Here is a 26,587-nt window from a genome sequence, read left to right as displayed (position 1 = left end):
AGGTTATGATTTTTAGATATGTAAATAAAATTAATATTTTCAAGTTAATTCTTATTAGTGTAGTGAGATAGATAGTGTTGAAAGAATATGGTTTTTATTTGTTAGGATAGGGTTTACTTTCCCACTTGAAACACTTACAGAACACAGTCCTTTAAAGCAGGTGCAAAAGGCAGCTTGGAAACCTTTTAACCCCAAGCGATTTAAAAGGTTTCTGTCGTGGGGTGTCTTTCGAGGCCGACACCCGTCAAAGGGTTAATGGAGGAACCTCGGCGCAGGCGGCTGATGTTGATAATTGCAGGATGCGTTGTGTTGATTGCAGGCTGAATGGGCTCAAACACACTCAAACACACACAGATGCCGGTACACGAGCACTTGGGCCGGGGCTTGACTCAAATAAAGAAATCCTGCCTATCCTGGACTGCATCAGCGAGATAAAATGGGTCCACAAGAAACAATTGAAGCGGCAAGAGCCTTGCGCTGCATGCCAAAGTGTGGCACCGAGCTTGCACCAAACACCACCCACCTCCCCCTGCCTTTTCCCATATACTCGTATAGGAAAATGTGTGTGGATGAGTGAAAGTAAAGGATACATAGAAATGAAATGTGTTTTTGGGTCAGGCAACTTCAAACTCAACCAGAAAAGTGGAAGCCGGCGGAGCAGGAAGAGGACTTCACAGGAAGACGGAGCGGATGAGGAGTGCGACTGGCAAATGGAAAATGGAAAATGGGAAACTGACAAGCGAGCGAGCCAAGTCAGCCCGTCAAAACGTCGGGGCGAGCAACAATTTATTGTAGCGAAATGGCGCAGGCGAAACACAATTAAATGCAACTACAAAGGACACAAGGATCCCGAATCCCCCCTCCCCCCCTCGGCATTTTCCCACCTCCCACTGGGCGCGTAATTAAATGGAAATGGAAAATATTGCCCGCGGGCCCCTTAAAACACAACACTCGTACTTGTTGAGGCACTTGAAGCCTTGCCAAGCCGCGTGCATTTGGTTTCATTTGTGCTATATAGCATACCCTTGCCCAGAAGGACTTCTATATATAGTCTTGGACTGCAAGGAGCAACGCACACAGGGAGGGCACAAGTTTTCATAAATTTGTAATATTTCTTCCTAAGAATTAAAAGCTGATGAATTTGCTTGAGATAAAAAGTTTAAAACGGTAGAACTGCTGGAGGAAGAGCTGATTTCATTAAAAGCTCAAGAATTCGCGGTTATCTTAAGTACATACATTTAAATAACATTCCTTTAAATATTCCCTTACAACATTTGTTATAATGTTTTATTATTTTTTTGCGAGCTTAAAACCTTATGTTATTAAGCCTAAGAGCATCGACGATTCGTTAAGAAGCTCTCCAATTGGCTTTGCCCCAAGAGAGCTGAGCGCAGCTTAACTCGGTTTCTGCACAATTAGTTCGCCACCATGTTTGATCCGCTTCAGTTGATCCCAATGCCATTCAAATCGATTGCGGTGCAGGCAACCCAACAACCCTTTCCCCAGAACCTCTCATCGAGCCCTTGAGCTCAACTCTTCCGATTTGCATTATTTGCGCCAGCAATGAGTCTGCAAGTGGCCCTCGAACACGGTCTGCCAATTAATTAAATCATGGCAAATGCCTCAAATTGAGTGTGCAAATAAACTGCCGGACCTCAGGTCACCCCCTTGTACTTCTTATCGCTGACCAAGGAATTTACAGACGGGTTTTTAAAAACATTTCAAGTCGGGGGTCAACGACACCTAAAAATTCAAAGCATCTACTTGCAAAGATTATTATGATTTGTTGTCTCCATGCTTCAATGTATAAATGGAAATTACATTTCAGTAGAGGAATGAAAACGCTAGGAAGGTATTCGTAAATAGTTCCAACATAGATAGACCATAGGATTGATTGTTACACATTTTATTTATTTACATAGTTGGCAAATTATTATACAGAACAAAGAAAAGTCTGGGCGAATTAAAATAAATATACAATCATTTTTGTATTACTTAGAATTGCGCCCCCAAATATTGTTACACTGAGGTTTCTTTATCGCAGTTGAAGGCCTGGGCCAATGGGGGCAATGCTAGCCATCGATCGATTACAAATCCATCTATAATGCTACCAGTTCTTTCCATTGCCTGGACGAGCCCCAAAAAAGATAGCTGACGAAGTGACATCGAGGTGAAGCGGGGATGGATTTGGCTGAACCCTGACCCCGGTGCAAAGTAGGCTTCGTGAACCAAATTCGCACAAACGATGGACAATTCTTGTAAAACCAAAATTAATGATTTACTTAGATTTGATGCCGGGCAGGGTGTATTATGGCTCAGAATGTGGTAATCGTCAAACATTTTATCTAGTGTACCATTATGGCTGCACATACTTGATGTAAAGGTCTGAACCATTGGGCCGATGACCATAATTCCAAGTGATGTCATCCTAAATAAGTCATGACTCTCCGGTTTAATGGCAGGATACTCGAATATGTCGTACGGCACTACGATAATATTGTCACGTCTGTAAACCTTACCAGTTTCCTGTACCCATTGGTTCACACGCTTAAGCCGCCTGAACTCATCAAGCTGGTGAATTAATACTTGGTAATCGTCTTCGCCGGAAAAGTCTAGATCCTTGTAGAACTCGTTTGCGAACTCACGGCGATTGACTTTTTCGGGTATGTTTCCAATACTCAGGGTTAATCCATTTAAACTTTCCATAAGAGCCGAAATCTCAGACACCGGCCAGTTTTGTGAGTTTCTTTCGAGTCTTATTTTGATCTGGTGGCGGAGCGCTTCAAAAATCTTCTTGGTCTGTGACTGGTACTGACTCACTTTTTCGGGGCCCAGAACTCGCTCCTCATAAAGAACGTTGGCGGCTATCTGTAGGTAAAGGCGCACGATTTTAACACAACCCTCGACCTTGTCGATGTTGGGAAAACTTAGTGCGTCCCTAAACATCTTAACATACATCACAGCACTCCTGTCGAAGGATTTAATCCTGTTCAGTGATTCCCAGCTTTTAACATGGACTAATTCGCTTTGCGGAATCGGGTGACCGTATATGTATTCTATGTGTTCACTCAAGGACTGTCCAAGTTTTTGCTCCAGCTGCTGCAGAGTTGTGGTTTCTTCTGGAGTATAAGAAGCCCTATACATATTACTCTTCGCCAAACAAATATTGTAGAGCCGCTGCATCTTCCCCTCGAGGCTTCCGGCTTCAAAGACCTTATCTCTCAATTCGTCGAATAGCTTTTGGAACGTTGGAGTTAATGATGGGATCGTATCTATCTTTAAATTCCTCGCTGCATAATTTCGAAAGTCCTGGCAGGGCTGGACACTTTCATCCATCTGATTAATCATTTTGTTGATGATTACCTCATTGGGATCGACTTTGGCGACTCTAGCACTTTCAGCCAAAACTACAGCACTGATAAGCAGGAGGAAGCTAGTCCACAAAATAGATCTGTTCTCGGCCATTGCTACTAATAAACTAAATAGTCAGTCAGAGAGATAAGTCCGAAGTAGTGGTTTTTGGAAGGGAGACCCAAATACATCAAAACTTAGGCTCAGCTTATCAATTTAGCAACACGAAATACGCCCATGTCCAATGTTTTAAAAGAAATCAAGTACCAACTACAACGCAAATAAGAAAAACACTTTAGAGATTAAGCTCAGCTTATCAACTTAGCAATTTAAAAATTAAATTATAAATGGAATGTACACATATTTTTTATTTAAAAAGCAATATTATTTATATGCATTCTGGTACAACTCAAGAGTATTATTAAACAGAACAGTTAAAAGACTGGGTGAATAATGGCAGCTTGTTCCATAGATTGGTAATCAATTCAATTTTAACATAAAATTGGCTTGTAATTTTCCTCCAGCTCCTGCAAGCAGGCATCATCTGAATGATAATTACTATCGTAGCAAGTGTCTGCCAGACATATATTGCAGAGCCGCTAAACTCTTCCCTCCAGGCTTTCGTCTTCAAAGACCTTATCCTTGAAGTCGTCGAATAGGTTTAGAAACTTAGCGACAAATGGGTGGGGGTCTCGGATGTCGAATATTCTTAGCGGAATAATTTTGAAAGTTCTGGCAGGGCTCGATTCTTTCATCCACAAGCCTCAGCATTTCATTGAAGACTACGATAAAAATTCAAAGATTATTGTGATTTGTTGTCTCAATGTTTCGGCCTTCAGAAAACTTTTCAATGTGTAAAAGGGATATTCATTTCTATAGAACAATGAAAACGCTAAGAAGGTATTGGTAAATAGTTCCAAAATATGTAGACCAGAGGATTTATTGTTATTCATTTTATTTATTTATTTATACAATGGTTATAAGCATATTATACAAAACAAAGAAAAGTCTGGGCGAATTAAAATAAATATACAATATTTTTTGTATTACTTAGAATTGCGCCCCCAAATATTGTTACACTGAGGTTTCTTTATCGCAGTTGAAGGCCTGGGCCAATGGGGGCAATGCTAGCCATCGATCGATTACAAATCCATCTATAATGCGACCAGTTCTTGCCATTACCTGGACGAGCCCCAAAAAAGATAGCTGACGAAGTGACATCGAGGTGAAGCGGGGATGGATTTGGCTGAACCCTGACCCCGGTGCAAAGTAGGCTTCGTGAACCAAATTTGCATAAACGATGGACAATTCTTGTAAAACCAAAACTAATGATTTACTTAGATTTGATACCGGGCAGGGTATATCATGGCTCAGAATGTGGTAATCGTCAAACATTTTATTTAGTGTACCATTATGGCTGCACATATTTGATGCAAAGGTCTGGACCATTGGGGTGATAACCCTAACTCCAAATGATGTCATCCTAAATAAGTCATGAGTCCCCGGTTTAAAGGCACGATACTCGAATATGTCGTATGGCACTACAATAATATTGTCACGTCTGTAAGCCGCACCAGTTTCCTGTTCCCATTGGTCCACACGCTTAAGCCGCCTGAACTCATCAAGCTGGTGAATTAATACTTGGTAATCGTCTTCGCCGGAAAAGTCTAGGTCCTTGTAGAACTCGTTTGCGAACTCACGGCGATTGACTTTTTCGGGTATGTTTCCAATACTCAGTGTCAATCCATTTAAACTTTCCTGAAGAGCCGAAATCTCAGATGTCGGCCAGTTTTGTGAGTTTCTTTCGAGTCTTATGCTGAACTGGTGGCGAAGCGCTTCAAAAATATTCTTGGCCTGTGACTGGTACTGACTCACTTTTTCGGGGCCCAGAACTCGCTCCTCATAAATAACGTTGGCGGCTAGCTGTAGGTAAAGGCGCACGATTTTAACACAACCGTCGACCTTGTCGATGTTGGGAAAACTTAGTGCGTCTCTAAACATCTCAACGTACACATGTATCATCCCAGCACTGCTGTCAAAGGATTTTATCCTGTTCAGTAATTCCCAGCTTTTAACATGGACTAATTCGCTTTGCGGAATCGGGTAACCGTACATGTATTCTATGTGTTCACTCAGGGACTGTCCAAGTTTTTGCTCCAGCTGCTGCAGAGTTGTGGTTTCTTCTGGAACATATCTATCTATATCCATGCTTTTACTCTTCGCCAAACAAATATTGTAGAGCCGCTGCATCTTCCCCTCGAGGCTTCCGGCTTCAAAGACCTTATCTCTCAATTCGTCGAATAGCTTTTGGAACTTTGGAGTTAATGATGGGATTCTATCTTTCTTTAAATTCCTCGCTGCATAATTTCGAAAGTCCTGGCAAGGCTGGACACTTTCATCCATCTGACTAATCAATTTGTTGATGATTACTTCATTGGGATCGACTTTGACGACCGTAGCACTTTCAGCGAAAATTACAGCACTGACAAGCAGGAGGAAGCTAGTCCACAAAATAGATCTGTTCTCGGCCATAGCTACTATTAAACTAAATAGTCAGTCAGAGAGAAAAGTCCGAAGTAGTGGTTTTTGGAAGGCTGACCCAAATACTTCAAAACTAAGGTTTTGCTTATCAATTAAGCAACACGAAATACGCACATGTCCAATGTTTTAAAAGAAATCAAGTACCAAATACAACGCAAATGAGAAAAACACTTTAGAGATTAAGCTCAGCTTATCAACTTAGCAATTTAAAAATAATATAAAATTCTAAATGGAATGTACACATATCTTTTATTTAAAAAGCAATATTATTTATATGCATTCTGGTACAACGCAAGAGTATTACTAAACAGAACAGTTAAACGACTGGGTGAATGATGGCAACTTGTTCCATAGATTGGTAATCAATTCATTTTTAACATAAAATTGCCTTGTAATGCTTTGGGCCAAAGTCAAAAAAGAGAGCTGACTTAGGGTTTTTGTGGTGAAGCTGGGTTGTATTTGGTTAAACTCTGAATCCGGTGCAAAGTAGGCTTCGTGAACCAAATTCGCAGTAATGAGAATAGCCTGCTGTAGAGCCAATAAATCATCACTCCTGTTTTTATTGGGGCAGTAAGAATTTAGTGTATATATCTGGTTATCGTCAAACATTTTCATCAAATTCTCGCTATGTCGGCTGCAATTTTCTCGCTGGAAAAAATCGAACATATTAAAGGCTAATTGAGTTCCCAGCTGTGCCATCCTAAATATGTCATGAGTTTCCAGTGCAAAGGCAGGATCCTCCATAATATTGTAGGGCACTACAATGATATTGTCACGCCTATAAACCATTCCCCAGCTCTGCTCTATTTTGTTCACTCCTTTAAGCATCCTAAACTCCGAAGCCCTTAGAAGCACATCGTCGTAGTAGTCTTCCGCAGAAATGTCAAGATCCTTGTAGAACTCGTTCGCGAACTCCCGGTGATTGACTTTCTCTGGTATATTTCCAATGCTCAGGGTCAGTCTATTTAATTTATCCTGAAGAGCCGAAATCTCAGACGCCGGCCAGTTTAGTGAGTTTCTTTCGAGTCTTATGCTGAACTGTCGGCGGACGGCTTCAAAAATCTTTTTGACCTGCGACTGGTACTGACTCACTTTTTCGGGACCCAAAACTCGCTCCTCGTAGAGGACGTTGGTGGCTATATTAAGGTAAAGGCACACGGACTTCACACATCTGTCGATCCTGTCGATTTCCGGAAAAATTAGTGCTCCTTGAAACAACGATCTAAGCTCATCAAAGGGCTCCACATTTCTGTCAAGTTCTTGTATCCTCTTTAAATAACTCCAGACATTTACATACACCACAGCGCTTTGCGGAATCGGGTGACCATAGACGTACTCAAGATATTTGCTCAGGGACTGTCCAAGATAACGTTCCACTTGCTGCAGCGTAGTGGCTTCTTCTGGAGGAAGTCTATTATCATAGCCTTTATAAGCCAGACAGATATTGTAAACCCGCTGCATCTTACTCTCCAGGCTACCCTCCTCGAAAACCGTGTCTTTAAATTCGTCGAACAGTACTCGAAACTTTGCAATAAAGGGCGGTGGTCTCGCCATACGTATATTCTTAGCTGAATAGTTTTGAAAGTTCTGGCAGGGTTCGACACTTTCATCAAGAAGCCTGTTTATTTCGTTGAAGATTACGATATTGGGATCTGCCTTAGTTACTTCATCATTTTCAGCGTTTATACTCGAACTTAGAAGCAGGAGGCTGCTAATCCAAAAAATAGGTCTGCTTCTCGCCATCGCAATTTTTTAACTGTATAGTCCGCCAGAGAAAACAATCGTAGTAAGCTATTTGTCGATGGAAAGACTCTTATACTTTGGAGAATAAGCTCTGCTTATCAGCTAATGGCTCTGTGACACTTGTTGTATACATTTTTCAGCTTTAGGTTGCCATACATTTTCTAATTATAAAAATCAGTTGTGTAAAATTAACAAGCTAGAAAGTGTTTATGTCCGATTTCTATCGGAATAAGATAAATTAATTTATGAGCACAGTTGAAGAGTATCCCGAAATTTGGTAGATTGCATATGTTTGCCAAAACGAGAGCCAAAATTATAATACAATTAATACGAATACCTTTTAAATGGGAGAACTCTGTTTTTAGAAAGCATACATTTTTTTATTGGAATATACAATAATTTTTAAAGCAAGTTGATACAAAGTAAGTATACTATTATACAGTTATTAACAGTCAAAAGCCCGGCAGAATGAGGGCAACTTTGGCCATAAATTGGTGAGCATCTCATTTTCAACCACAAATTGTTTTGTAATGCTTTGGGCCAAAGTCAAAAAAGAGAGCTGACTCAGGGACTTTGTGGTGAAGCTGGGCTGGCTTTGGTTGAACTGTGAACCCGGTGCAAAGTAGGCTTCGTGAACCAAATTCGCGTTTATAACTATACCCTGTTGTATAGCCAATATATTATCACTTGGAGTCTTCTTCGTGCAGTATGCATTTATTGTACATATCTGGTAATCGTCGAAAATTTGTATCATGTTGTCGCTTTGCGTGCTGCAATTGGGTGGCCTAAGCAAAAAATCCATCATAGTCAGGGCTAATTGAGTTCCCAGCCGGGCCATCCTAAATATGTCATGGCTGTCCAGTTCAAAGGCAGGATCTTCCATTATGCTGTACGGCACTACGATGATATTGTCACGCCTATAAGCCATTCCCCAGCGCCATTGTTCAATTTGGTTGACTCGTTTAAGGCGATTAAACTCGGCAAACTTAACACGGACATCATCGTAGCTGTCTTCGCCTGAAAAGTCTAGATCCTTGTAGAAGTCATTCGCGAAATCACGGTGATTGCCCTTCTCCGGTAAGTTTCCAATACTCAAAGTCAACCCGTTTAATTTTACCTGTAGAGCCGCAATCTCAGATGCCGTCCAGTTTAGTGAGTTTCTTTCGAGTCTTATGCTGAACTGGTGTCGGATCGCTTCAAAAATCTTCTTGACCTGGGATTTATACTGACTCACTTTTTGGGGACCCAAAACTCGCTCCTCATAGATAAGATTCGAGGCTATGTTAAAATTAGAGCACACTGTCTTGACACACCTATCGACCTTTTCGATAATCGGAAATCGTAGTGCTCCATCAAACAACCGTTTAATCTCATTTGAGGTCTCCGCATCTCTGTCAAGGGCTTCTATCTTTCTCAGATCTCTCCAGCTGTTTACATAAACCACCGCGCTCTGTGGAATCGAATGGCCATATACGTACTCGAGGTATTTTCCCAGGGACCGTCCAAGATAATGTTCCACTTGCTGCAGGGTTTTGGTTTCTTCTGGAGTATATCTATTATCATAGCCTTCATACGCCAGGCAGCTAGTGTAAAGTCGTTGCACCTTCCCCTCCAGACTACTCTCTTCGAAGACCTCGTCTTTTAATTCGTCGAACAGGATTCGGAACTTGGCGATAAATGGTGGTGGTCTCGCCTGACGTATATTCTTAGCTGAATAGTTTTGAAAGTTCTGACAGGGTTCGACACTTTCATCCACATGTCTAAGTATTTCGTTGAGTCGTACGATATTGGGATCGGCCTTTTCGATTTTATTATTTTCCGCTGCTTTTATCACGCTAAAAAGTAGGATGTTGATAATCCAAAAAAGAGATCTGTTTCTCGCCATTGCTACTTTAAAACTGAAAAGTTCGTAAGAGAGACGAACTCGTAGTTAGTGGATTTCGAAGGAGAGACTGAAATGCTTTAGAGAACAAGCTCAGCTTATCAACTTAGAGCCACATGACACTTGGTAGAAATTAACATATATAATAAATCCAGTCAGTTTTTTAAAAATCAAGCAAGTGTCATAAGTAGACATCGGATTTTAGGTGAAATCGATTTTTTTAAATACGATTTAAAGCCACATTTGATTGATTACAAATTTTATTTATTATGGTATAATTAGATTTTGGCCAAACTTCATTGAGGTTTTTGTAAAAAATTTTTAACCAATCAAATGTGGCTTTAAATCATATTTAAAAAAAACGATTTCACCTAAAATTCGATGTCTAGTCATAAGGTCTTAAGTGAAATGAGAGAAGCACATATCCAACATACCAATTTAATATCAATATAATACTGTGAAGTAAAATAAACTTGAATATATATTTGTCAATCCCATATTTTATTAGGAAATTATTCATACAGCTTTTAAATAATTGCAAGATCGGAATCACCAGACATCACACTTGAAAGGAGGATTCAAGCCGCCCGAAGATTGAGGACAGTGGAAGGCCAGACCGAAGCCCGCTAGATTGGCGAGCGTTTGATGGAGACGAACCTTATCGGAATCCGCGTTGCTGAAGTCCACGTACTCGTCGTCTCCAATCAGGTTCTGGGCGTAGTTCAGGAAGAACACTTGCTGCAGGGGCAGCCTGGTGAAGGTGGGCTGTGCCTGGCTGTACTTGGAACCCGCTCCGAAGTAGGCCTCGTAGGCCAGCTTGAGGGCCGACACATCGACCACTCGCTGGTCCAAATAGTCCGTGGCATTTCGCTTCAGGCAGTTCAAGGACTGTACATAATTCTGGTTCTCACCGAAGTCCACAAGCTTTCCGTTGGGATTTCCCTCGGCATCGTAGACTATTGCCTCGGGCATTAGGGCCTCTATCATCTTCTGGGCAATCATGAATCCCAGGAAGCTCACCTTGAAGACATCGTGGCTCTGGGGATCAAAATACGGCGCCTGCAGGACATCGCTGGGCAGGACAATAATGTTCTCTCTCTTCACATAAAAAGGCTCTGCATTGGTGGTGGTTATTGTGTTCTCCAGGTAGTAGAAACTATTTCCCTTAACAGCTGGCTGATTCAGCAGCTCCAGGACACGACGTGATCGCACCTCCAATACCTTTAGCTGGGCAGCTGCGTAGTCCTGATCCCTGGCCAAATTCAGATCCCTGTAGAAATTGGTTACAAAGGCGCGGTGATTCTGGTCCCTGGGTTTGTTGCCCAGGTTGATGTTCATGGCCTCGATTTTCTGCTTCACCTGTGCGCGCTGCCGTGGGCTCAGCTTCAGTCGGTTCGCGTCGATCTTGGCCAGAAGTGGAGCTCGCACGGCATTGAAAAGTTGCTGGACGTCGGTGTCATAGTGGGTTAAGTACTTGCTGTCGTACAGAAAATTGCTGCCGAAATCCATGTGGACACGCACATCTTTGACGCATTCCTCGGCCTCATGGCTCTCATTACTTTGGCTGGTGTCCTTCATGAAGCTGGCAAACCGAGCCATAATATAGGTGGCAATCACCTCGGAGTCGTGGGTTTTTAGCAGATTTTTCAGCGCCACAAAGTAGTCTACATTCATGATCTGCACCTCGAAGTCCTCGGGGAAGGTGCGACCGAAGAGGATGCGGAGATACTGCCGCCAGGGAAGACCATTCTGGCTCTCCAGCTCGCTGAGGGTCAGGTCATCGTTGGGCTCGTCCTCCACTTCGGCCAGCTCCCTTACGGCCCGCTCCAAACGTCTGATGCTCCTGGCCAGATGCGCTGCTCTTCCCCTGGCCACGCCCAGTCGGATCAACAGCTCCTTGGTGACGGAGAACTTCTTCAGCTTGTCGGTGTAATCGAACGTGGGTCTTTCGATCGTCACCATATACTTGCTGCTGTCCACAAAGTCCAGTTTCACATTGACCTTCACCAGCAGGTTATCGAAGCCAAAGCGCCGCAATCTGGCCAGGGTGAGCATCCATTGGAACTGCGACTTGGGCCACGCGCTGCGGCTCTTGGCGAACTGCGGCCAGGTGAAGGCCACATCGGGCTCAACCAGCTCCAGGTAGTGCCGTTCCGAGCGGGATGCGTTGGTGGCCGTGCGACAGGTCTGGTAGAAGCGCCACACCTTGGCCTCCACACTCTCCTGGTCGAGAAGAATCTGCGAGCCGAGCGTCTCAAAGATTGTTTCGAAACGATCCTCCACCTTTTGCTGGATCTCGCCCAACAACTCGCTGTAGCTATCGTCCTCGTGCTTGTCCTCGTACTTCCCACCGGCATATTTCTGGAAGTCCTCGCAAGGATCCGCCTTGTTGTCCATGTAGCCCAGCAGGCGATTCATGATCTCCTCGTTGGGATTGGTTGTGGTCAGTGGTGGTGGAGCCACCCATCCTGCCTCCACCGTTGCCCAACTGAGTAGTGCCAGGCAGGTAATCCACTCAATGGTTTTCGATCGCTCCATCTTCAGCGGACAACTAGTAGATCCGCCTGCAGGTGCCGCTCCTTTTAAAGGCAATCGAGAGTACAGATAGTCGGGGTCACCAACAGGTGGAGACACCAATTCGGATGTTATCTCCCCGCTTTCGGTGATAGCCAAGGTGATCAATAATAAGTAGGTCACACTCACATGATTAGATGATTCCCGTGAAGTCTTGGCCAAGTTCAAGGCTATGGCTGATAAGTTTTTGCGTCTCACTTTTGAGTCATAAAATTCTTGTTTTCCAAAAATCAAATTAAATTTAAAAATCATATTACGTCACAGCTATGCTTGCCTTATCTATTTGTTATATTTAGACCATACAATTATAGATTAGAGATTAGTTGGTGGACCATATCTTTTTAATCTCCATTATTTATATTTCGATTTTTCCCACTCGGATTTCGAATGGCCGCAGCCGACAAACCCTTAATGGCACAATTACAAGCTTCGATTACAGGAGCCACCCTCCGCTGACTCTTGGCCAAGTGTTTGCTCTGCGGCAGTGGCAGTAACAGCTTAAATTTGTTGATTGTTTCATAAACAGCGATTATTTAACCACCGCATTTCGATCCGTACTGCAATGACCCAGCCACCCCCACCCCCATCCCAAAGTCTGGCGAACACTTGTGGCCATCTTCAGCATGTTCAACCAGTTAGGACCCCCAGCGATGGGTGCTGAATGGGGGATTTCCTCTAGATGCTCAATGGGATCAATATGTGGCAGTGTGTGTGGGGTGATGGGTGGTGATTGTGTAGCACATGACAAGTCACAAGTGCGGCCAGTAAATTTGCATGCGACACAAATAAACTGGGGGAATGGTAAGGGGTGGGGAAATGGCGTTGAGTAACTCAGTTAGCACGGGTCGTGTGGGTCGTGCCGTTTGAGGGTCAGAGTTGAAAAGGGAAAACCGGAGAATCGAACCGAACATTCGGGTAACGTGTGCAGCGACTTTTGTCTCATTGCACGCAATTCTGCAGCGTAAGCATTTTCGCAAGCCGCACACTTTTTTCTACAGTATACCAGTGTTTCTTAATTTGGTTTCACTTAAAAAACAAAATTTATTTACAAATTTAAACAAAATTATGAATGAAACATCTTTAGACAACTTTGATGATAATTAATTACTCATGATATTTTAACCAATTTTAATTATTTTAATTCGTAATTCATTAAACGAATTAAAGTCATAAAAAATCCTATTTTCTTGTGATATTATAATCAAGTCATCGAAAATCAAAAACTTTCGTGAAGCGTAACCAGTTTCTGTTTAATCGAATTTAAAGTTTATCGCTGCGTTTTCAACGCTTTAAGCCAGCTATGCGACAACCGAAAAGGGGAGAAAAGGGGTCTTTCGACGAGGCGTGGCACCGCCTAATGAACACGATTCAGCTCGATTCAGTCGACAAGCCGCGAAGGGAAAACTTTACACTAACGTGACGGCGAATTTATTGAGTTGAGCCGGTTGCCGCCGTTTGAAGCCAGTGGCTTGGGAAATTGGGAAAACGGCAAGGAAAAGGGGAGGATGAGGGCCAGAGGAGCATCCCCATTTTTTTCCGGCAAGTCACCGCGAACCGGTGGTGTGTTTCTTCTTCTGCTTATGTATATGTATATGTATCCCCAAAAAACTTTCGTCGCATTGCCGAAACAAAGGAGGCGAAAAGGGAAAAAATGAGATTTCATTTGCCGGCAAACTTCGCAAAGCGAATTACCATTTACGGTTGAGCTTTGTGCTCCATTTGTTGATTGTTTCGCCCAGTTGCCATGTCGACCTAAAAGTAGGCAACACAACGCAGCATCAGGACATCGTAAATCCCAAATGGAACAGTTGGGAAACCAGGATATTTTAATCATAAAAATCGCATCCCTTAGCGGCAAACTTTAATGATGGGCCTCCCATTCCGTTTTAATATCAGAAAACACTCTCACGTGTCAACGAAATAATTATAATTCCGTTTTTACGAATTTGTTCTGCACGAAAACCAGAGTAAATCAAATGTTAAAGCCCACGGAACTCATCCCTGAAACGGGGAACATCTAATGATGAGCCCCTGCCAGATTGAACTATTTGGCCAACACATGATAAACAACACAACATGAACAAGAACAACAACAAATGGTTGCATGTGGGTGAAAAGAGAGGGTTTCGGGGGGTTATGGGGTCTTTTAAGGGTTGCTGCGCTATTCGTTCGCCTGGCAACACTTCAATACACGCTTTTCTTTTTATACCCGGTACTTATGGAGTTCAAGGGTATGTTGAATTCGTGGAAATAGTTTGATAGGGTCGACTCAATATTTGTACCTAATTCTTGTTTTTTTAAAAACCTTTAGTAACAAAATTTATTAAACCTTGTTAAATGTAATACTTTAAGAGATACTAAGTTAATTAAATTTAGATATTATTAATAATTAGTTATCAGATGTTGTTAATAATTTACTAACATTAACAATATTTGAGTTGGTTTAAACTTAAAAGAAAACTCTTATTTTAACGGGTATTCGGCAGGACCATAGCTTTTCGGCTTGTATTTGTTTTTGGTTGTATCAAAACAAAAATCCAATCAGCGGGAGGAGATGGAGAAGGAGAGAGAGCGGGGGACATCAAATACAAGGGCTCTCCAAAGAAATTTCATTTTCACTTTTGCAGGTGAGCGAACGGGAAGCTCGCTCACAGAGAGAGTGGAAATGAGCGCCGCAGAAAGGGAGAGAGCGGGTGGACATGCGCCGAACTTTCTTGGGGTTGCCACCTCTCATCTCGCAGGGTTGCTGCATGCCGTTTCGCTGCGGCAGCATCCAGTTGGAAAATGTACGCGCACTCAAACGCAACGAAAAGCGCGTGACAAAGGCGGCGTTCCGAGAAAGAAAGGACTCTAACGATTCGGTGTTGACAAAAAAGGACATACACACTCACACACATACACTCAAGCGAATGCGTCGCGTGCTGCCCCCTCAATCCCCCACCTCCCCCTCCCGCTGTGCGTGTCTGTGAAAAGGCAATATTGCCAAAAAAAAATATATATATATAAAGGAAAAAAAGTGTAGTGAATCAAATCAATTCGTGGCTTTACCAACAGGAAGCCAGCCAATTAAAGTGTTTTATTTCGAGCCAAGGCCCCAAGTAATTAGTGTGTGCATTTCTTTTTATTGATCTGTTTAAATTGACCTTTTTTACCAGAACCCCCCAAAAAAAAATAGCAACAAGCTCTTGAACTCTTTTCCTTTTCGAAAATTAGCAAAGTGAAATGGAATAATGAACCGTTATGCTCTGTCGCCAAGTAAAATGCAACTGCAGCTGGGAACCGCAATTCAGTCAAGTGGCAACAAAAGCGAAAAAAGGGATAAAGGGGAAAAAAGGGAGCAGCTGAAGGCAAAAAAGTGCGAAAAAGAAGGAGAGCGCTGAAAGGGGGGTGGAGAAAGGAGAGCGGGGGCTACTGGAAAGCGCACTATTGACATATATACGCGCAGATTGGAGCGAAAGAGACGAAGAAGAAAACGCCGCATAAGACAAAACAGGAAATTCACTTATACACGCGCACAAGGAAAGGAAATTCGCGCTGTTGAGCTTTGCATTTTGACATTTCATTTCAAAACACAGATTCCAGTGAGAGCGCGCCCATCTTTCTCCCACACTCGGCACTCTCCATTCCAAGCTCTCTCCTATCTCACTCCCAATTCACTCTCCATCTCTCCTTTCCACGACTCCTTAATGTTTTTTTCCTCCATTTTCGCTTAGCAGAATGAGAATGTAAACAAATGCCAAATGGCGGCCGCGTTAAACAAAAATGAAATGGCATTGTGATATATGCATTAACACGTTTCTTGCGTGGTATATGGAATGTATGGGAATGGAGGCAGAGAAAGGAAGAGGGGAGGTGCAGTCACGAAGACAAACAAAGGGGGGCACAACAATCGCGTTCGTTCCACTTGGAAATTAGGATTACGCCTCGTTCTGACATTGACATTAAACAAAAAGAGAAGCCAAAAGCAAATAGAATGCGAAACCTCATTAAAGACCAATTTGGGCCACAACAACAACATCTGGCCAAAGGGAATTGGAATTGAATAGTTAGCAAATGTTGTTGACACCCGTAAATAGTACTTTTTATGGCCATAGTTTTCCCTGTCACATTCAAGGATTCCGGCATGCGAAAAACATGTACAACTGGTTTCCCTTAGTATGTGTACAATGTCTGAACAAATATACATTTTTTATGACAGATTTTATTACCTTAATTCTACAGAGAATATCATACATTTTTTCTGTATTTAATTGCTTAAATATCTACGTATACGTGATTTTATGTACCTCGAATATAAAATCTATAGATAGAAGGCTATAATTCGAGATTTAAGTAAAAGGAAATTTAAGATGTCCAAAATTACAAACGATTTGATTTAAATAACTGAATATAAATAAGATTATTATATACTTACAGTAGTTAGTAATCAAATAGTCTCAGTACAACTTTTGAGAAAGGCAAGTTTATTATGTAAATATTTACTACCAATCTAATTTTTGAAAATAGAAAGAAAACAACATTTTTAACAAGGTAAAATTTTTTAATTTTTGAGATTTCTTATTTGGGAACAGTCGCCAATTTCTTTTGGCCCGCCCCTTAAACAATGAGCCCTGAATCATAGCCACCTTTAAGGTAGGTGCGTTCTTTATCTGCACTTTACCAATTGGCAGGGCCTTCAAAACCGCCTCGCTTCAGTCGAAAATTAACGTTGCTACGCCTAACAAACCTTAGCCACAAATTATGCCTGAATGATGCTACAGGCGGCCAACTTCAGATTCAAGAGGGGTCCTTAAAGGCAGACACAGATGCGGACATTAGGTATTACATACATATTTCATACAAAAGCCGGCTACACAGAGAAAGAGAGAGAGATGGAGATAAACAGAGAGAAAGAGAAGAAAGCATATTTTTTGGGGGGTTGATTTTTGGGCGTTGAAAGCGCTTTTCACTAATTCAATGCGACATTGAAAACAGTGAGCTTGAATGCGAAAAGTGCAGACTCTCAGAAGGGATCCATGGACCATGGAATTACGGACGGGGGCGGGGGGCGGACGGCTGTAGTCTGACTAGACGGAACCGGAAGAGCGTCAGCGTCTGGCTTTCGGCCAACTGAGGGGGTGGCAAAAGAGCCGGCTAAGGAAAAGCCAAACGAAAGTGCTATCTGCATAAATTATGTATGTATATTTCTGTTCGCCCGATTATCAACTCGTCAAAGGCGTCTCAGTTTTTGGCAGTCGATTTGGTGGTCTACGAGGTGGAATATGAAAAATCCATAAGCGTCGAAAGCAAGAAAGGATTCTTTTAGAATAATTTTAATAATAAATAAACAAAACCAAGATATAGATAATAAAGATTTAATTTATGTAAAAGTAAGAGTTCAGTTCAAATAATTTTTTATGTACATTTTTAAGCACCCTATTAACAACTCCTGAAAGGTGCTTCACTTTTTGGCATTCGATTTATTGGCAAAGGGGTGCAAACGAAAAATCCATAAGCACAGTAATCAAGAAATCCATTTCGGGCATTGGCTGTGAATAAACTATGAAGAGCACGTGACTGCAAAGAAAAGGGGGTTCTGGAAAAAGGGTTCGACCTGTATTGGCCATAAAGTGATTGTGATTTCCCTTCTAGAGCAAATAGGTCGGCAATTATTTGCGGTGCGCCAGATTTTCGAGATTCTTGTGATTCAACGGGTTCGCTGCGGTTTCGGTTCCGATTTCGAGCCCCATTTCGTTTACGGCCACGGGTTAGCAAGCGTACGTATTGGCCGGAAGACACAGAGACACCGGCCCCGTTAAGATTTCGGTCGTCGGCGGTGGTCAGAGAGGCTCGAAGATTTGGCGTCGCGAGCGCATCGAGATGACAAATGATCCGGACCTCGATGACTGTGCCTTTCTGTCCGGTAAGTTTCAGGAATCTTATAAAAGGATATATATAATAAAATATAATATTATATAAATATCATACTCTCATATAATCACACTCTTAATTAAAATGATTAGATCTAAGAACCTTGCACTCTGTTGCTCTTTCGAACGGAAATCAAGTACTTTTATTTTCCACAAAGCTGAGCTCAGTTTTGTGTTATTTTTAAGGAATTGCACTCAACTCCAGCGGCAATTGCAATGCAACCCAACCGGATGAAATATTTGCACAACCCCCACTATGACTTTTATGCGGAGTTTAATTACATTTTGGCCGTTTCTCCGTTTCTTTTTGACAGGTGGCGAATCGAGCGGCGGACGGCAGACGCGCACCGGAGTGGCCGTCTGCTCACAGCGCCGAGCTCTTCTTGTGGCCGGAATCGTTCTCGGCTCGCTGCTGCTGACGGCCATCATCATCGCCTACGCCGGACCACAGAACGGTAGGTTTGCCCCGTGCCCCAAGACCCGTGCCACATTACCCGTGCTCGCAGAGCACCGCCATCCTCACTCCGTTTCGTTTCTTTTCCTTTCTTTCTACCAGCTTTTTTTTTCGAGCATATTCACCTCGTTCCTTTTTTCCGTTCCATCCACAAAAACAGAACAGAACAGAAAGGAGCGGTTGGGGTCACCCTCTTTGTTGTTGTTACTTGATTACGCCTTTATTGGGGGCGACAGGATATGTAGTCAATTGGGCGGAGGAGAAAGCCAAGCCGCCTTTGTGGCATCGAAAGGGTCTCCGAAATTTGACAGCTTTAAAAATGGGAAATTGTAAATGAGGGTTTCAGCTTGACGTGAATGGAACAATAGAAGAATATAATTTAGTTTCCTGAATGGAGGTTTCTAGGATTGAGAAAGGGTTTTAGACTTCCTTTAAATAATAAATTTAATGAAGTTCCATGCAAAATATTATCAAGTATATCGATATTTACAATTAGGAAAATAATAATGCCTTAAGTTTAAGGAAACCCCATTGATTAAAGGCGGAAACTTTAAGCAGAATCGTGCCAAATAAAGGTGTATAATATTGCAAATGCTAAAGTCATAAATCAACATGTGTGAAGGGAAATCATGAATAATGTAGCCCATTCTCCACGCCAGCCAAGTATCAATGACTAAAGCCGCCTCAAGGTTCAAAGTTGGGGCCCAATAAATCCATACGAAGGGTAATTGAATTCCTTGACCGGCGGCGCTCAAAGCAGGTCATAAACCATCTGGCCAAGCAATCCATTTAGCCTCGAGTAATATGCTTTTAACCATATTAAGTTTCATTCCGCGTATAAATAGATGCAACTGCATCACCTGATACCCCCTCCTCCCTGCTGTCCCCAATGGATCCGTAGGCCTCGACCTGGTACTCTGTGCCTGTGTCCCTGGCCATATTCAATTGCGGAATTATGCAAAGTGCAAACACTCACATGCTCGCTGGAAGTTTCTGTTGCATACTTAATGGGGCTAAATGCATTGGGGGATAATTGCATTAACCCAAGGGAATGGGAAAACAAGCCGCAGGAAAGAGTGTTTGTGGATAGGGGAGGAAAGTGTACACAGACACATGTCGGGTGGAAAGTTAATTTTCCCTGCTGCAAGCTCGATTATCAATCAGCATTTGCCGCCGCATAGCTTTAACTTCTGCTTCCGCCGATCCAATTAGTGAGTTCGACCAGCTTTACACATTTTCCACGACCCTCGTATACCAGTATATATACCCATAATAATATCTGTTTAGTTTCTCTTGACCATTGTTTGTTTGTTTCCCATTATCGTTTCCTTTTGCCTTCGACTTTGTATACCAAATGTTTATTATATATGAATCTTTGAAAAATATGAAATATTTCTCTTAAATGCTTGTTTGATTGATTGGTTGAAATGTGAGTAACAATTATGCCAAACCCGAATACTTCTAAACTGGTAAATAGCCATGACAATCTATGTAATCCTTCGGCATGTTGATGTCATTGATCATATATTGTTTCCTACTTATCCTTTCCTCTCTTATTATTTCCGTATTTTCTATCTCTAGATGTTAGATCCTTTTTCGGTTATATTTCGCTAGTGGGAAAGATCGAGTTGTTTTAATTTCAGTGCTCATTGTAAATACTAAATATCACTGATCATAAGATGAGTCATTGCTAGGCCAGATATTCGTCATACATAGATGACTTTAATACACACTATTAATTAGAAATTGTGTCGAGAAATTGCACTGATACCACTATATAGAAGGACATCTACAGTTTAAGTACAATACATACAGTGAAATAACATAAGAAACGACAATTTTAAATATTCAAAACAACTTTTTAATAATTTATTTATTATCAATTATTAATCGAATTAATTGTTTTAATTTTAGTACTTTACTTTTGTTAACGTTGTAGATTTTTACGTTGGATTCGAGATTGCTTACGGATTATAATCGTTAGATCTATAACCATTTCCACTGCTATTGATATGACTCCATTCGAATATTCGCGACATTCAGCTAGAATAAATCCTCATTTGTGACCTCCCCCGTTTGAGTTCCGTTCACCCCACTAGATGTGCTAATGACTTGAACCGAATCCAATTATTAAACAGATTTACTGCTAGCTTTTCTTTATGCTAACCCCCTACCCCGACTTAGATGAACTCCCCCTTAACTCTCTCTCTCTCTCTGTTGATTGTGTATAATGCAATTTGCTTTAACGAACTTAGCTACGAATCCCCTAAAGAGTCGTCCGCGAAAAAGAAGAGTAACGAGTCCTGAAACGGAACCGATACTGATTACGCACCTTGACTATCCTTGCAGACTGCTCCTGCGGATCGAAAACGGTTTCCGGTTACGAAACGGATGAAGAGAACAACACGCTGCCCTTCAACCCGATTGCCACCAACGGGGAGCCCTTTCCCTGGCTGGAGAAGATGCTGCCCACCAGTGTGCGCCCCCTGCGCTACATGGTCACCATCCATCCCAACCTGACGACACTGGATGTTAAGGGTAAGTCCTAAAAATATTGCTATTTATTTATTCAAAATATAGATTTATAATAGTTCCAATGCCTAATTAAATTATATTACTTTTTAAAGAAACCTTTTTCATTTGAAATATTCGATTTCTTTGTTGTTCAGTTTGGTTTAATATTTTTAAGTGGGCAGATTTCCACCCTCATCGCAATTCTCGATAGAACTTCAATTCGATTGTCTGACTTTCAATTCATTCGATTTTCTGATTCATATTTCCTCCTGGACAGGTCAAGTCACCATCGATTTGCACGTGGAGAAAGAGACCAATTTCATTGTGCTGCACATCCAGGACCTCAACGTCACCGAGAAGGTAAGTCAGTGCCGGTCCGGCGGCATTCAAATTAAGCCAATTAGCGTTTGGCTCGAGTGCGTCCATTGATTGCATTCCCGTTTCGGTTGCAGGCCATCGTAACCCCGGGGCCCAAGGGATACGCCCTCAAGATTGTCAAGGTGCTGGAGTTTCCACCTCGGCAGCAGCTCTACATCGAGGTGAAGGAGAAGCTGAAGAAGAAGTCCAATTATACCCTCAACCTGCGCTGGTACTCCAAGCTCAATCCGGAGCCCGAGGGTTTCTATGTGGACCAGTACGAGAGCTCCAACGGCGTGGAAAGGTAAAGCTCCTTTTAATGCGCTCCTTTACTTAAAGTAATGGCCAGAACTTGTAGTTTACTTTATGTTCAAGTGGTTGATTTGGCTTTTTTATTTGAATTATAATTATTTCCATTGCATGAAACGAAACGATATACCTAATTAAAAACTTTTTGGGAGCGATCCTTAACTTTTTATCATAAGCTATTTAAACTTGTATCGAATTGTAAATTTGGAATGTAGAATATTTTACATAATTTTTTTTAAATATTTATTAATTTACTTTTATATTTCTCCGATTTTAGATTACTAGCTGCCACAGTTTTCCGGCCGAATGGTGCAAGACGAGCGTTTCCCTGCTTCGATGAGCCGCACGTTCGGGCGCCATTCCGCATCTCCGTGTTCCGGGATCGCTTCCACATTGGCCTATCCAACTCCATTGTGCACACCACCGAGGACGTGGGCTTCTACATGGGCACGGGATTGGTGAGTACAAAGCAGAATATATGCACATAGATAAAAGATTTAAAATTCAATTTTTCCACAGCTCCGCGATGACTTTATAGAGACGCCGCCACTGCCTGCCGATGCGGTGGCCTGGGTGGTAAGCGACTTCCAGCGCGAGTCCCTGCAGCCCTCGGCGGCATATATGCCGACGACACCAGCGCCACCAGGAGCCGGAGTGGGTGGCAAAAAGTCCGCCCAGCTGATTAACTACACCCAGCTGAAGGGGAAAAACCCGCCGGTACGAAACATCACTGCCCTGACTCATTCGTTGAATGTCAACCTGACGCCGCGCCAAAACCTCACAGTTGTTCAGCCCACGACCACGACAGCTTGGCCAGTGAATCTCAATGGTAACGGAAAGCCATCGAATTTAACGTCACTTTCCCAGTCCACCGGGTCGTCGATAAAGCGAGCTCCCTCGTACACCTTCTATGCGCCCAGGGATCTGCTGATTCGCTCCTCCTTTATTCTGCACACATCGCGGGACGTTCTGGAGTATCTGCAAACCTGGTTGGACATCAGTTATCCGCTCACGAAAGTGGACTTTGTGGCGTTGCCTTCGCTGGATCGTAATATGATTTCCTCGCTGGGCTTGGTCACGCTAAAAACCTCGTTTCTGACGGACCCGAGTTCGATAACCTCGGAGCAATATCAGTTTAGCGCCTTGCGTGTTGCCGAGGCGATGGTGAGGCAGTTTTTTGGTGGAATCACTTCGCGCAAGGTGCTCAAAGATGTGTGGCTATGGGAAGGACTGATCCAGTACTTGGGCATCCATGCCTTGGCTCCACTGCAGGAGAGCTGGCCCCTGAGGGAGATGTACCTCTTGAAGATGGCCACGGCGGCATTGGACATTGATGCCATCCAGGGATGGGACAGCATTATGAATGGCACCAGTCACGATGGCAACAACGAGGAGTTCTTTGTCCAGAAGACGGCGGCCATATTCTCCATGTTGCACACGGCCATCGGTGAGGATCGATTTAGGGGCTGCCTCGGTTCGTTCCTCAAGGTAAATCGATTCAGGACCGCCGAGCCAACAGATCTCTGGACCATTTGCACGAAGAAAGCGAATGGTTCGAAGAATATCAAGGATATGATGACTCTGTGGACGCATCAGCCGGGTTTCCCCCTTCTTACGGTTACCAAAATGGGCAATAGCATCTCCATCTCGCAAAGACCCTTCCGACCAGCCGAATTTCTAGCCATTCATGACGACTCGTACGATGGGAATAACTACAATAAGACGGCACTGAATGCCACGGATATGCCGAGTACAGTGGCACCCACAACGCAGGGTAGCAAACACAAGGCAGTGCCACACATGAAGTGGATCTTCCCAGTCACCTATGTTACAGATATAAACAACGTGAGCGAAACCCTCTGGATGCAGAATGTGGATGGTGAGTTCTTAGTAATTACTACTAGTATTACATTATTATAAACATTTATTTTGCAGTAACCTTCAATGTGCCGGAGAACGTCAAATGGATAAAAGTGAATGCCATACAAAACGGTTATTATCGCGTGGTCTACAATGACGATAATTGGGCAAGTCTTATTGAAGAGTTGGCCACAAATCCCAAACGCTTCACCAGTGAGGTAAATACAGAATAATTGATCTGTCTATTTAAACAAATAATTATAAAATGAATTATCTTACAGGATCGCTTGGGTCTATTGTCGGATGCCTTTACGCTTTGTCATGCAAATCTGCTGCCCTGCGAGATCACCATGAACATGATTCAATATCTTCCCAGTGAGACGCACTATGGACCTATGGCTCTGGCACTAAGACATCTAGAAAAGTGGAGACGCATTCTTAAGTACTCAGAGTGCTTCCTTATGCTGAGCGAGTTTATAAAGATGAAGATCTCCACGGTAATGGAAAAGGTGGGCTGGTCGGATGACGGTGATGTGGCCACGAGGTGAGATAGTTTTGTAGATAAACCCAAAAGTTATTACTTTAAACGATTATTTTTTTTTAAGATTACTGCGACCCGAGGTGCTTTTGGCCTCAGTTCTTTGGGAGGATATTGATAGCATAACCAAGGCGAAGAACATGCTAAATCAGTATCTATACTACAATGGTTCCGCCATTCAGCCAAATCTTAGAGAGGTTAGTAATGCCGAGATTTCTCCTTACTTGATAACACACCCATAATAACACTTAAACCCTCCATCAGGTGGTTTATACCGGCTCTATTCTGTCCGGGGAGTACATCTACTGGCAGCACTGCTGGGAACGATTCGTCAACCTGCAGCGCACCTCGGAGACATTTGTGGAGCGGATGCAGTTGCTCCGAGCCTTGGGAAGGACCAAGGACGCTTGGCTGCAGAATCGCCTGCTTTCGCACGTGACAATGCTGCCCACCGAGGAGGTGGTGCAGGTGCTCAAGGCCATTGCCGGCACGCCGACAGGTGGAGCCATGGCCTGTCGCTTCCTTCAGGCCAAGTGGTTCGAGCTGGAGAAGCGACTCGGACCTGGAACGATCAGTTTCGCCAAGGTCATATCGGCCATCACCCAATATGGGGCCACCAAGTTCGACTACGATGAGGTGTGTATTGATAAACAAAATAAAAATACCATTATTTTGATTAACTTGTCCTTTTGCAGCTCAAATCGCTGGTTCATCGCTTCGGTCGAGGTCAAGGGATGTCGGTGCTGAACATGACCTTGAGCAGCGTGGCCTCCAACGTGGAGTGGGTGGCCCGGTCGCAGACATCGCTCTACAAGTGGGTGGAGGGCAACCTGCACTCGCACCGATAGAGGAGATCCTCTCACCATTTAGCTCTTCAGGCTCATTTGTAATTATGTTCCTCTCTCAGACACGAATCTTAAGTGAACACTTTGATTTCGCCACAAGTTAACTAACACTACGGATCTATATATACTCTTTACCATATCATTGCCAGTTCGATCGATCTCCTTGGTTTTTTCTGTAGCTGAACTATAATTTTAGTTCTAAAGTTAACCCACTCAACTGTAAATTACGATTGCTATGATCAAGCAGCTCTTATATATGTGTATATCTATCCAAGTGGAGAAAACCTTTTCTAGCACATGCGAGTGTGTATATCTACAACTGAACATAAGGATCTATCTATATATGTATATTGTATATGTATGTATATTTTACAAACCAAAACCAAACATATTTAGAGCAATGGATAATTGTAGATTGTAAGAACAAATAAGAACATATTTTTTCATAAAAACCAAAACGAAATGAAACAAAAGAAGCCCCAGAATCGATAAACTAAATCGCTAATGAATGCATTCCAGTAACTGTATAGCATATGTATATTAGTATTAGTGAGCACTGCGCTCGTGTGTGTCTCCGTGTATGTGCGCATCGAAATATCACAGAAATCTTCCTTTTGCCCCAAGATTATGTACTTAAATACCCATGTATACCCATGCTGCCTGACCCAAACCGAAGATAATAATAAACTCATGATTTAAGTATACATTTCAAAATCAATATTATCTTCCAATCGAAAAATAATCCCAATAGAACCCGTTAAATATCGACTTATTATTTTCACATTTCAAATGCTATAACATCGGATAACTCATAAATATAAAATCAAAATCAGTTGAAGAACAAGTTTTAATTAGAAAGATACGTTCAGCCAATTAAAATCTTCTCATCCAGCAGGTGGATCAGCAACATTTAACGCCAATCCAATTAGCTTAAAATTTGTTAACGATATTATATGGCTGCCATAGTAATTAACTATCTTAAGCCAATGAGTATTCACAAGTAAAATTGTCAAAAAGCGCATAATTGTGGCATGAAATCAATGTAAACACATACCTTTCTTTCCAGCTCTAGTGTGGTCTGAGGTCAGGCAGGCAGATACAGATAACTTAGGAAATCGAGATACGAAATAACATGTAGACATCCCATATGTACATACATGGCATAAACGCTGTAGTTGGCTAGAACCCAAAAATATTCAACACTTTTTATTTCCGCACTCGCATAAGACACAAAAACTGATTATCAGATTACAATGTTTCGATTACTACGACTTTTTTTTAATTTAAAGACATTTTACCATGTGTTTTACCATCTCACCATATCGCCGCTTATCATTTGATTAGTGTCGGAACGTCTGTCCTAAAGATAGCCCGGTTTTAAGGCCCGAGGTGTTTGTGTAAACTGAGGGAATCCGTCGTTTTCTGCCACTTAAAACTGGGGTACGCTGGCACGCCGGTTTTGTCATTAAAACCCATAGAAACGTGTATAAGTTGTGCCATTGGCAGCGCTTCCCGATAACAGAGTGCCATGCGACTAGATTAGCCTGGGATGGGTCAGAGTCGTAGTCGGGAAAGTTTTCAAGGGGGCGAGATCATTTAGAATTATTAAAATAAATCATGGAACAATGCAGAAGCTATTGAGCAAAGAAAACCTATACTTTTGTAACCCAAATAGTTAACAATCCCCTTTGTAGCCACGCCCGAGATATC

General features: G+C 42.5%; 1 protein-coding gene across 2 annotated transcripts in view; it reads left to right on the top strand.

Moving 5' to 3' along the window:
* Positions 1 to 25,628, top strand: part of LOC108061418 (endoplasmic reticulum aminopeptidase 2) — a 31,102-nt gene extending 5,474 nt beyond the window's left edge. The window contains exons 3-13 of one of the 2 annotated variants that reach the window (XM_044394077.2): positions 18,315 to 18,455; positions 20,804 to 20,992; positions 21,246 to 21,328; positions 21,421 to 21,629; positions 21,912 to 22,092; positions 22,154 to 23,513; positions 23,570 to 23,712; positions 23,776 to 24,038; positions 24,100 to 24,229; positions 24,297 to 24,668; positions 24,728 to 25,628. In XM_044394077.2, the coding sequence (XP_044250012.1) occupies positions 18,315 to 18,455; positions 20,804 to 20,992; positions 21,246 to 21,328; positions 21,421 to 21,629; positions 21,912 to 22,092; positions 22,154 to 23,513; positions 23,570 to 23,712; positions 23,776 to 24,038; positions 24,100 to 24,229; positions 24,297 to 24,668; positions 24,728 to 24,880 (3,224 nt within the window). In that variant the 3' untranslated portion in view covers positions 24,881 to 25,628. Of the gene's footprint in view, positions 1 to 14,882; positions 15,190 to 17,722; positions 17,994 to 18,314; positions 18,456 to 20,803; positions 20,993 to 21,245; positions 21,329 to 21,420; positions 21,630 to 21,911; positions 22,093 to 22,153; positions 23,713 to 23,775; positions 24,039 to 24,099; positions 24,230 to 24,296; positions 24,669 to 24,727 lie in introns of those variants that run through there. The other variant, XM_044394076.2, reaches the window with a different exon arrangement.
* Positions 25,629 to 26,587: the final 959 nt, after the last annotated feature.

The sequence above is a fragment of the Drosophila takahashii genome, chromosome 3R (assembly GCF_030179915.1).
Source record: "Drosophila takahashii strain IR98-3 E-12201 chromosome 3R, DtakHiC1v2, whole genome shotgun sequence".
In the NCBI taxonomy this organism is placed as follows: Eukaryota; Metazoa; Arthropoda; class Insecta; order Diptera; family Drosophilidae; genus Drosophila; species Drosophila takahashii.
This window is presented reverse-complemented; position numbering and strand designations above follow the sequence as displayed.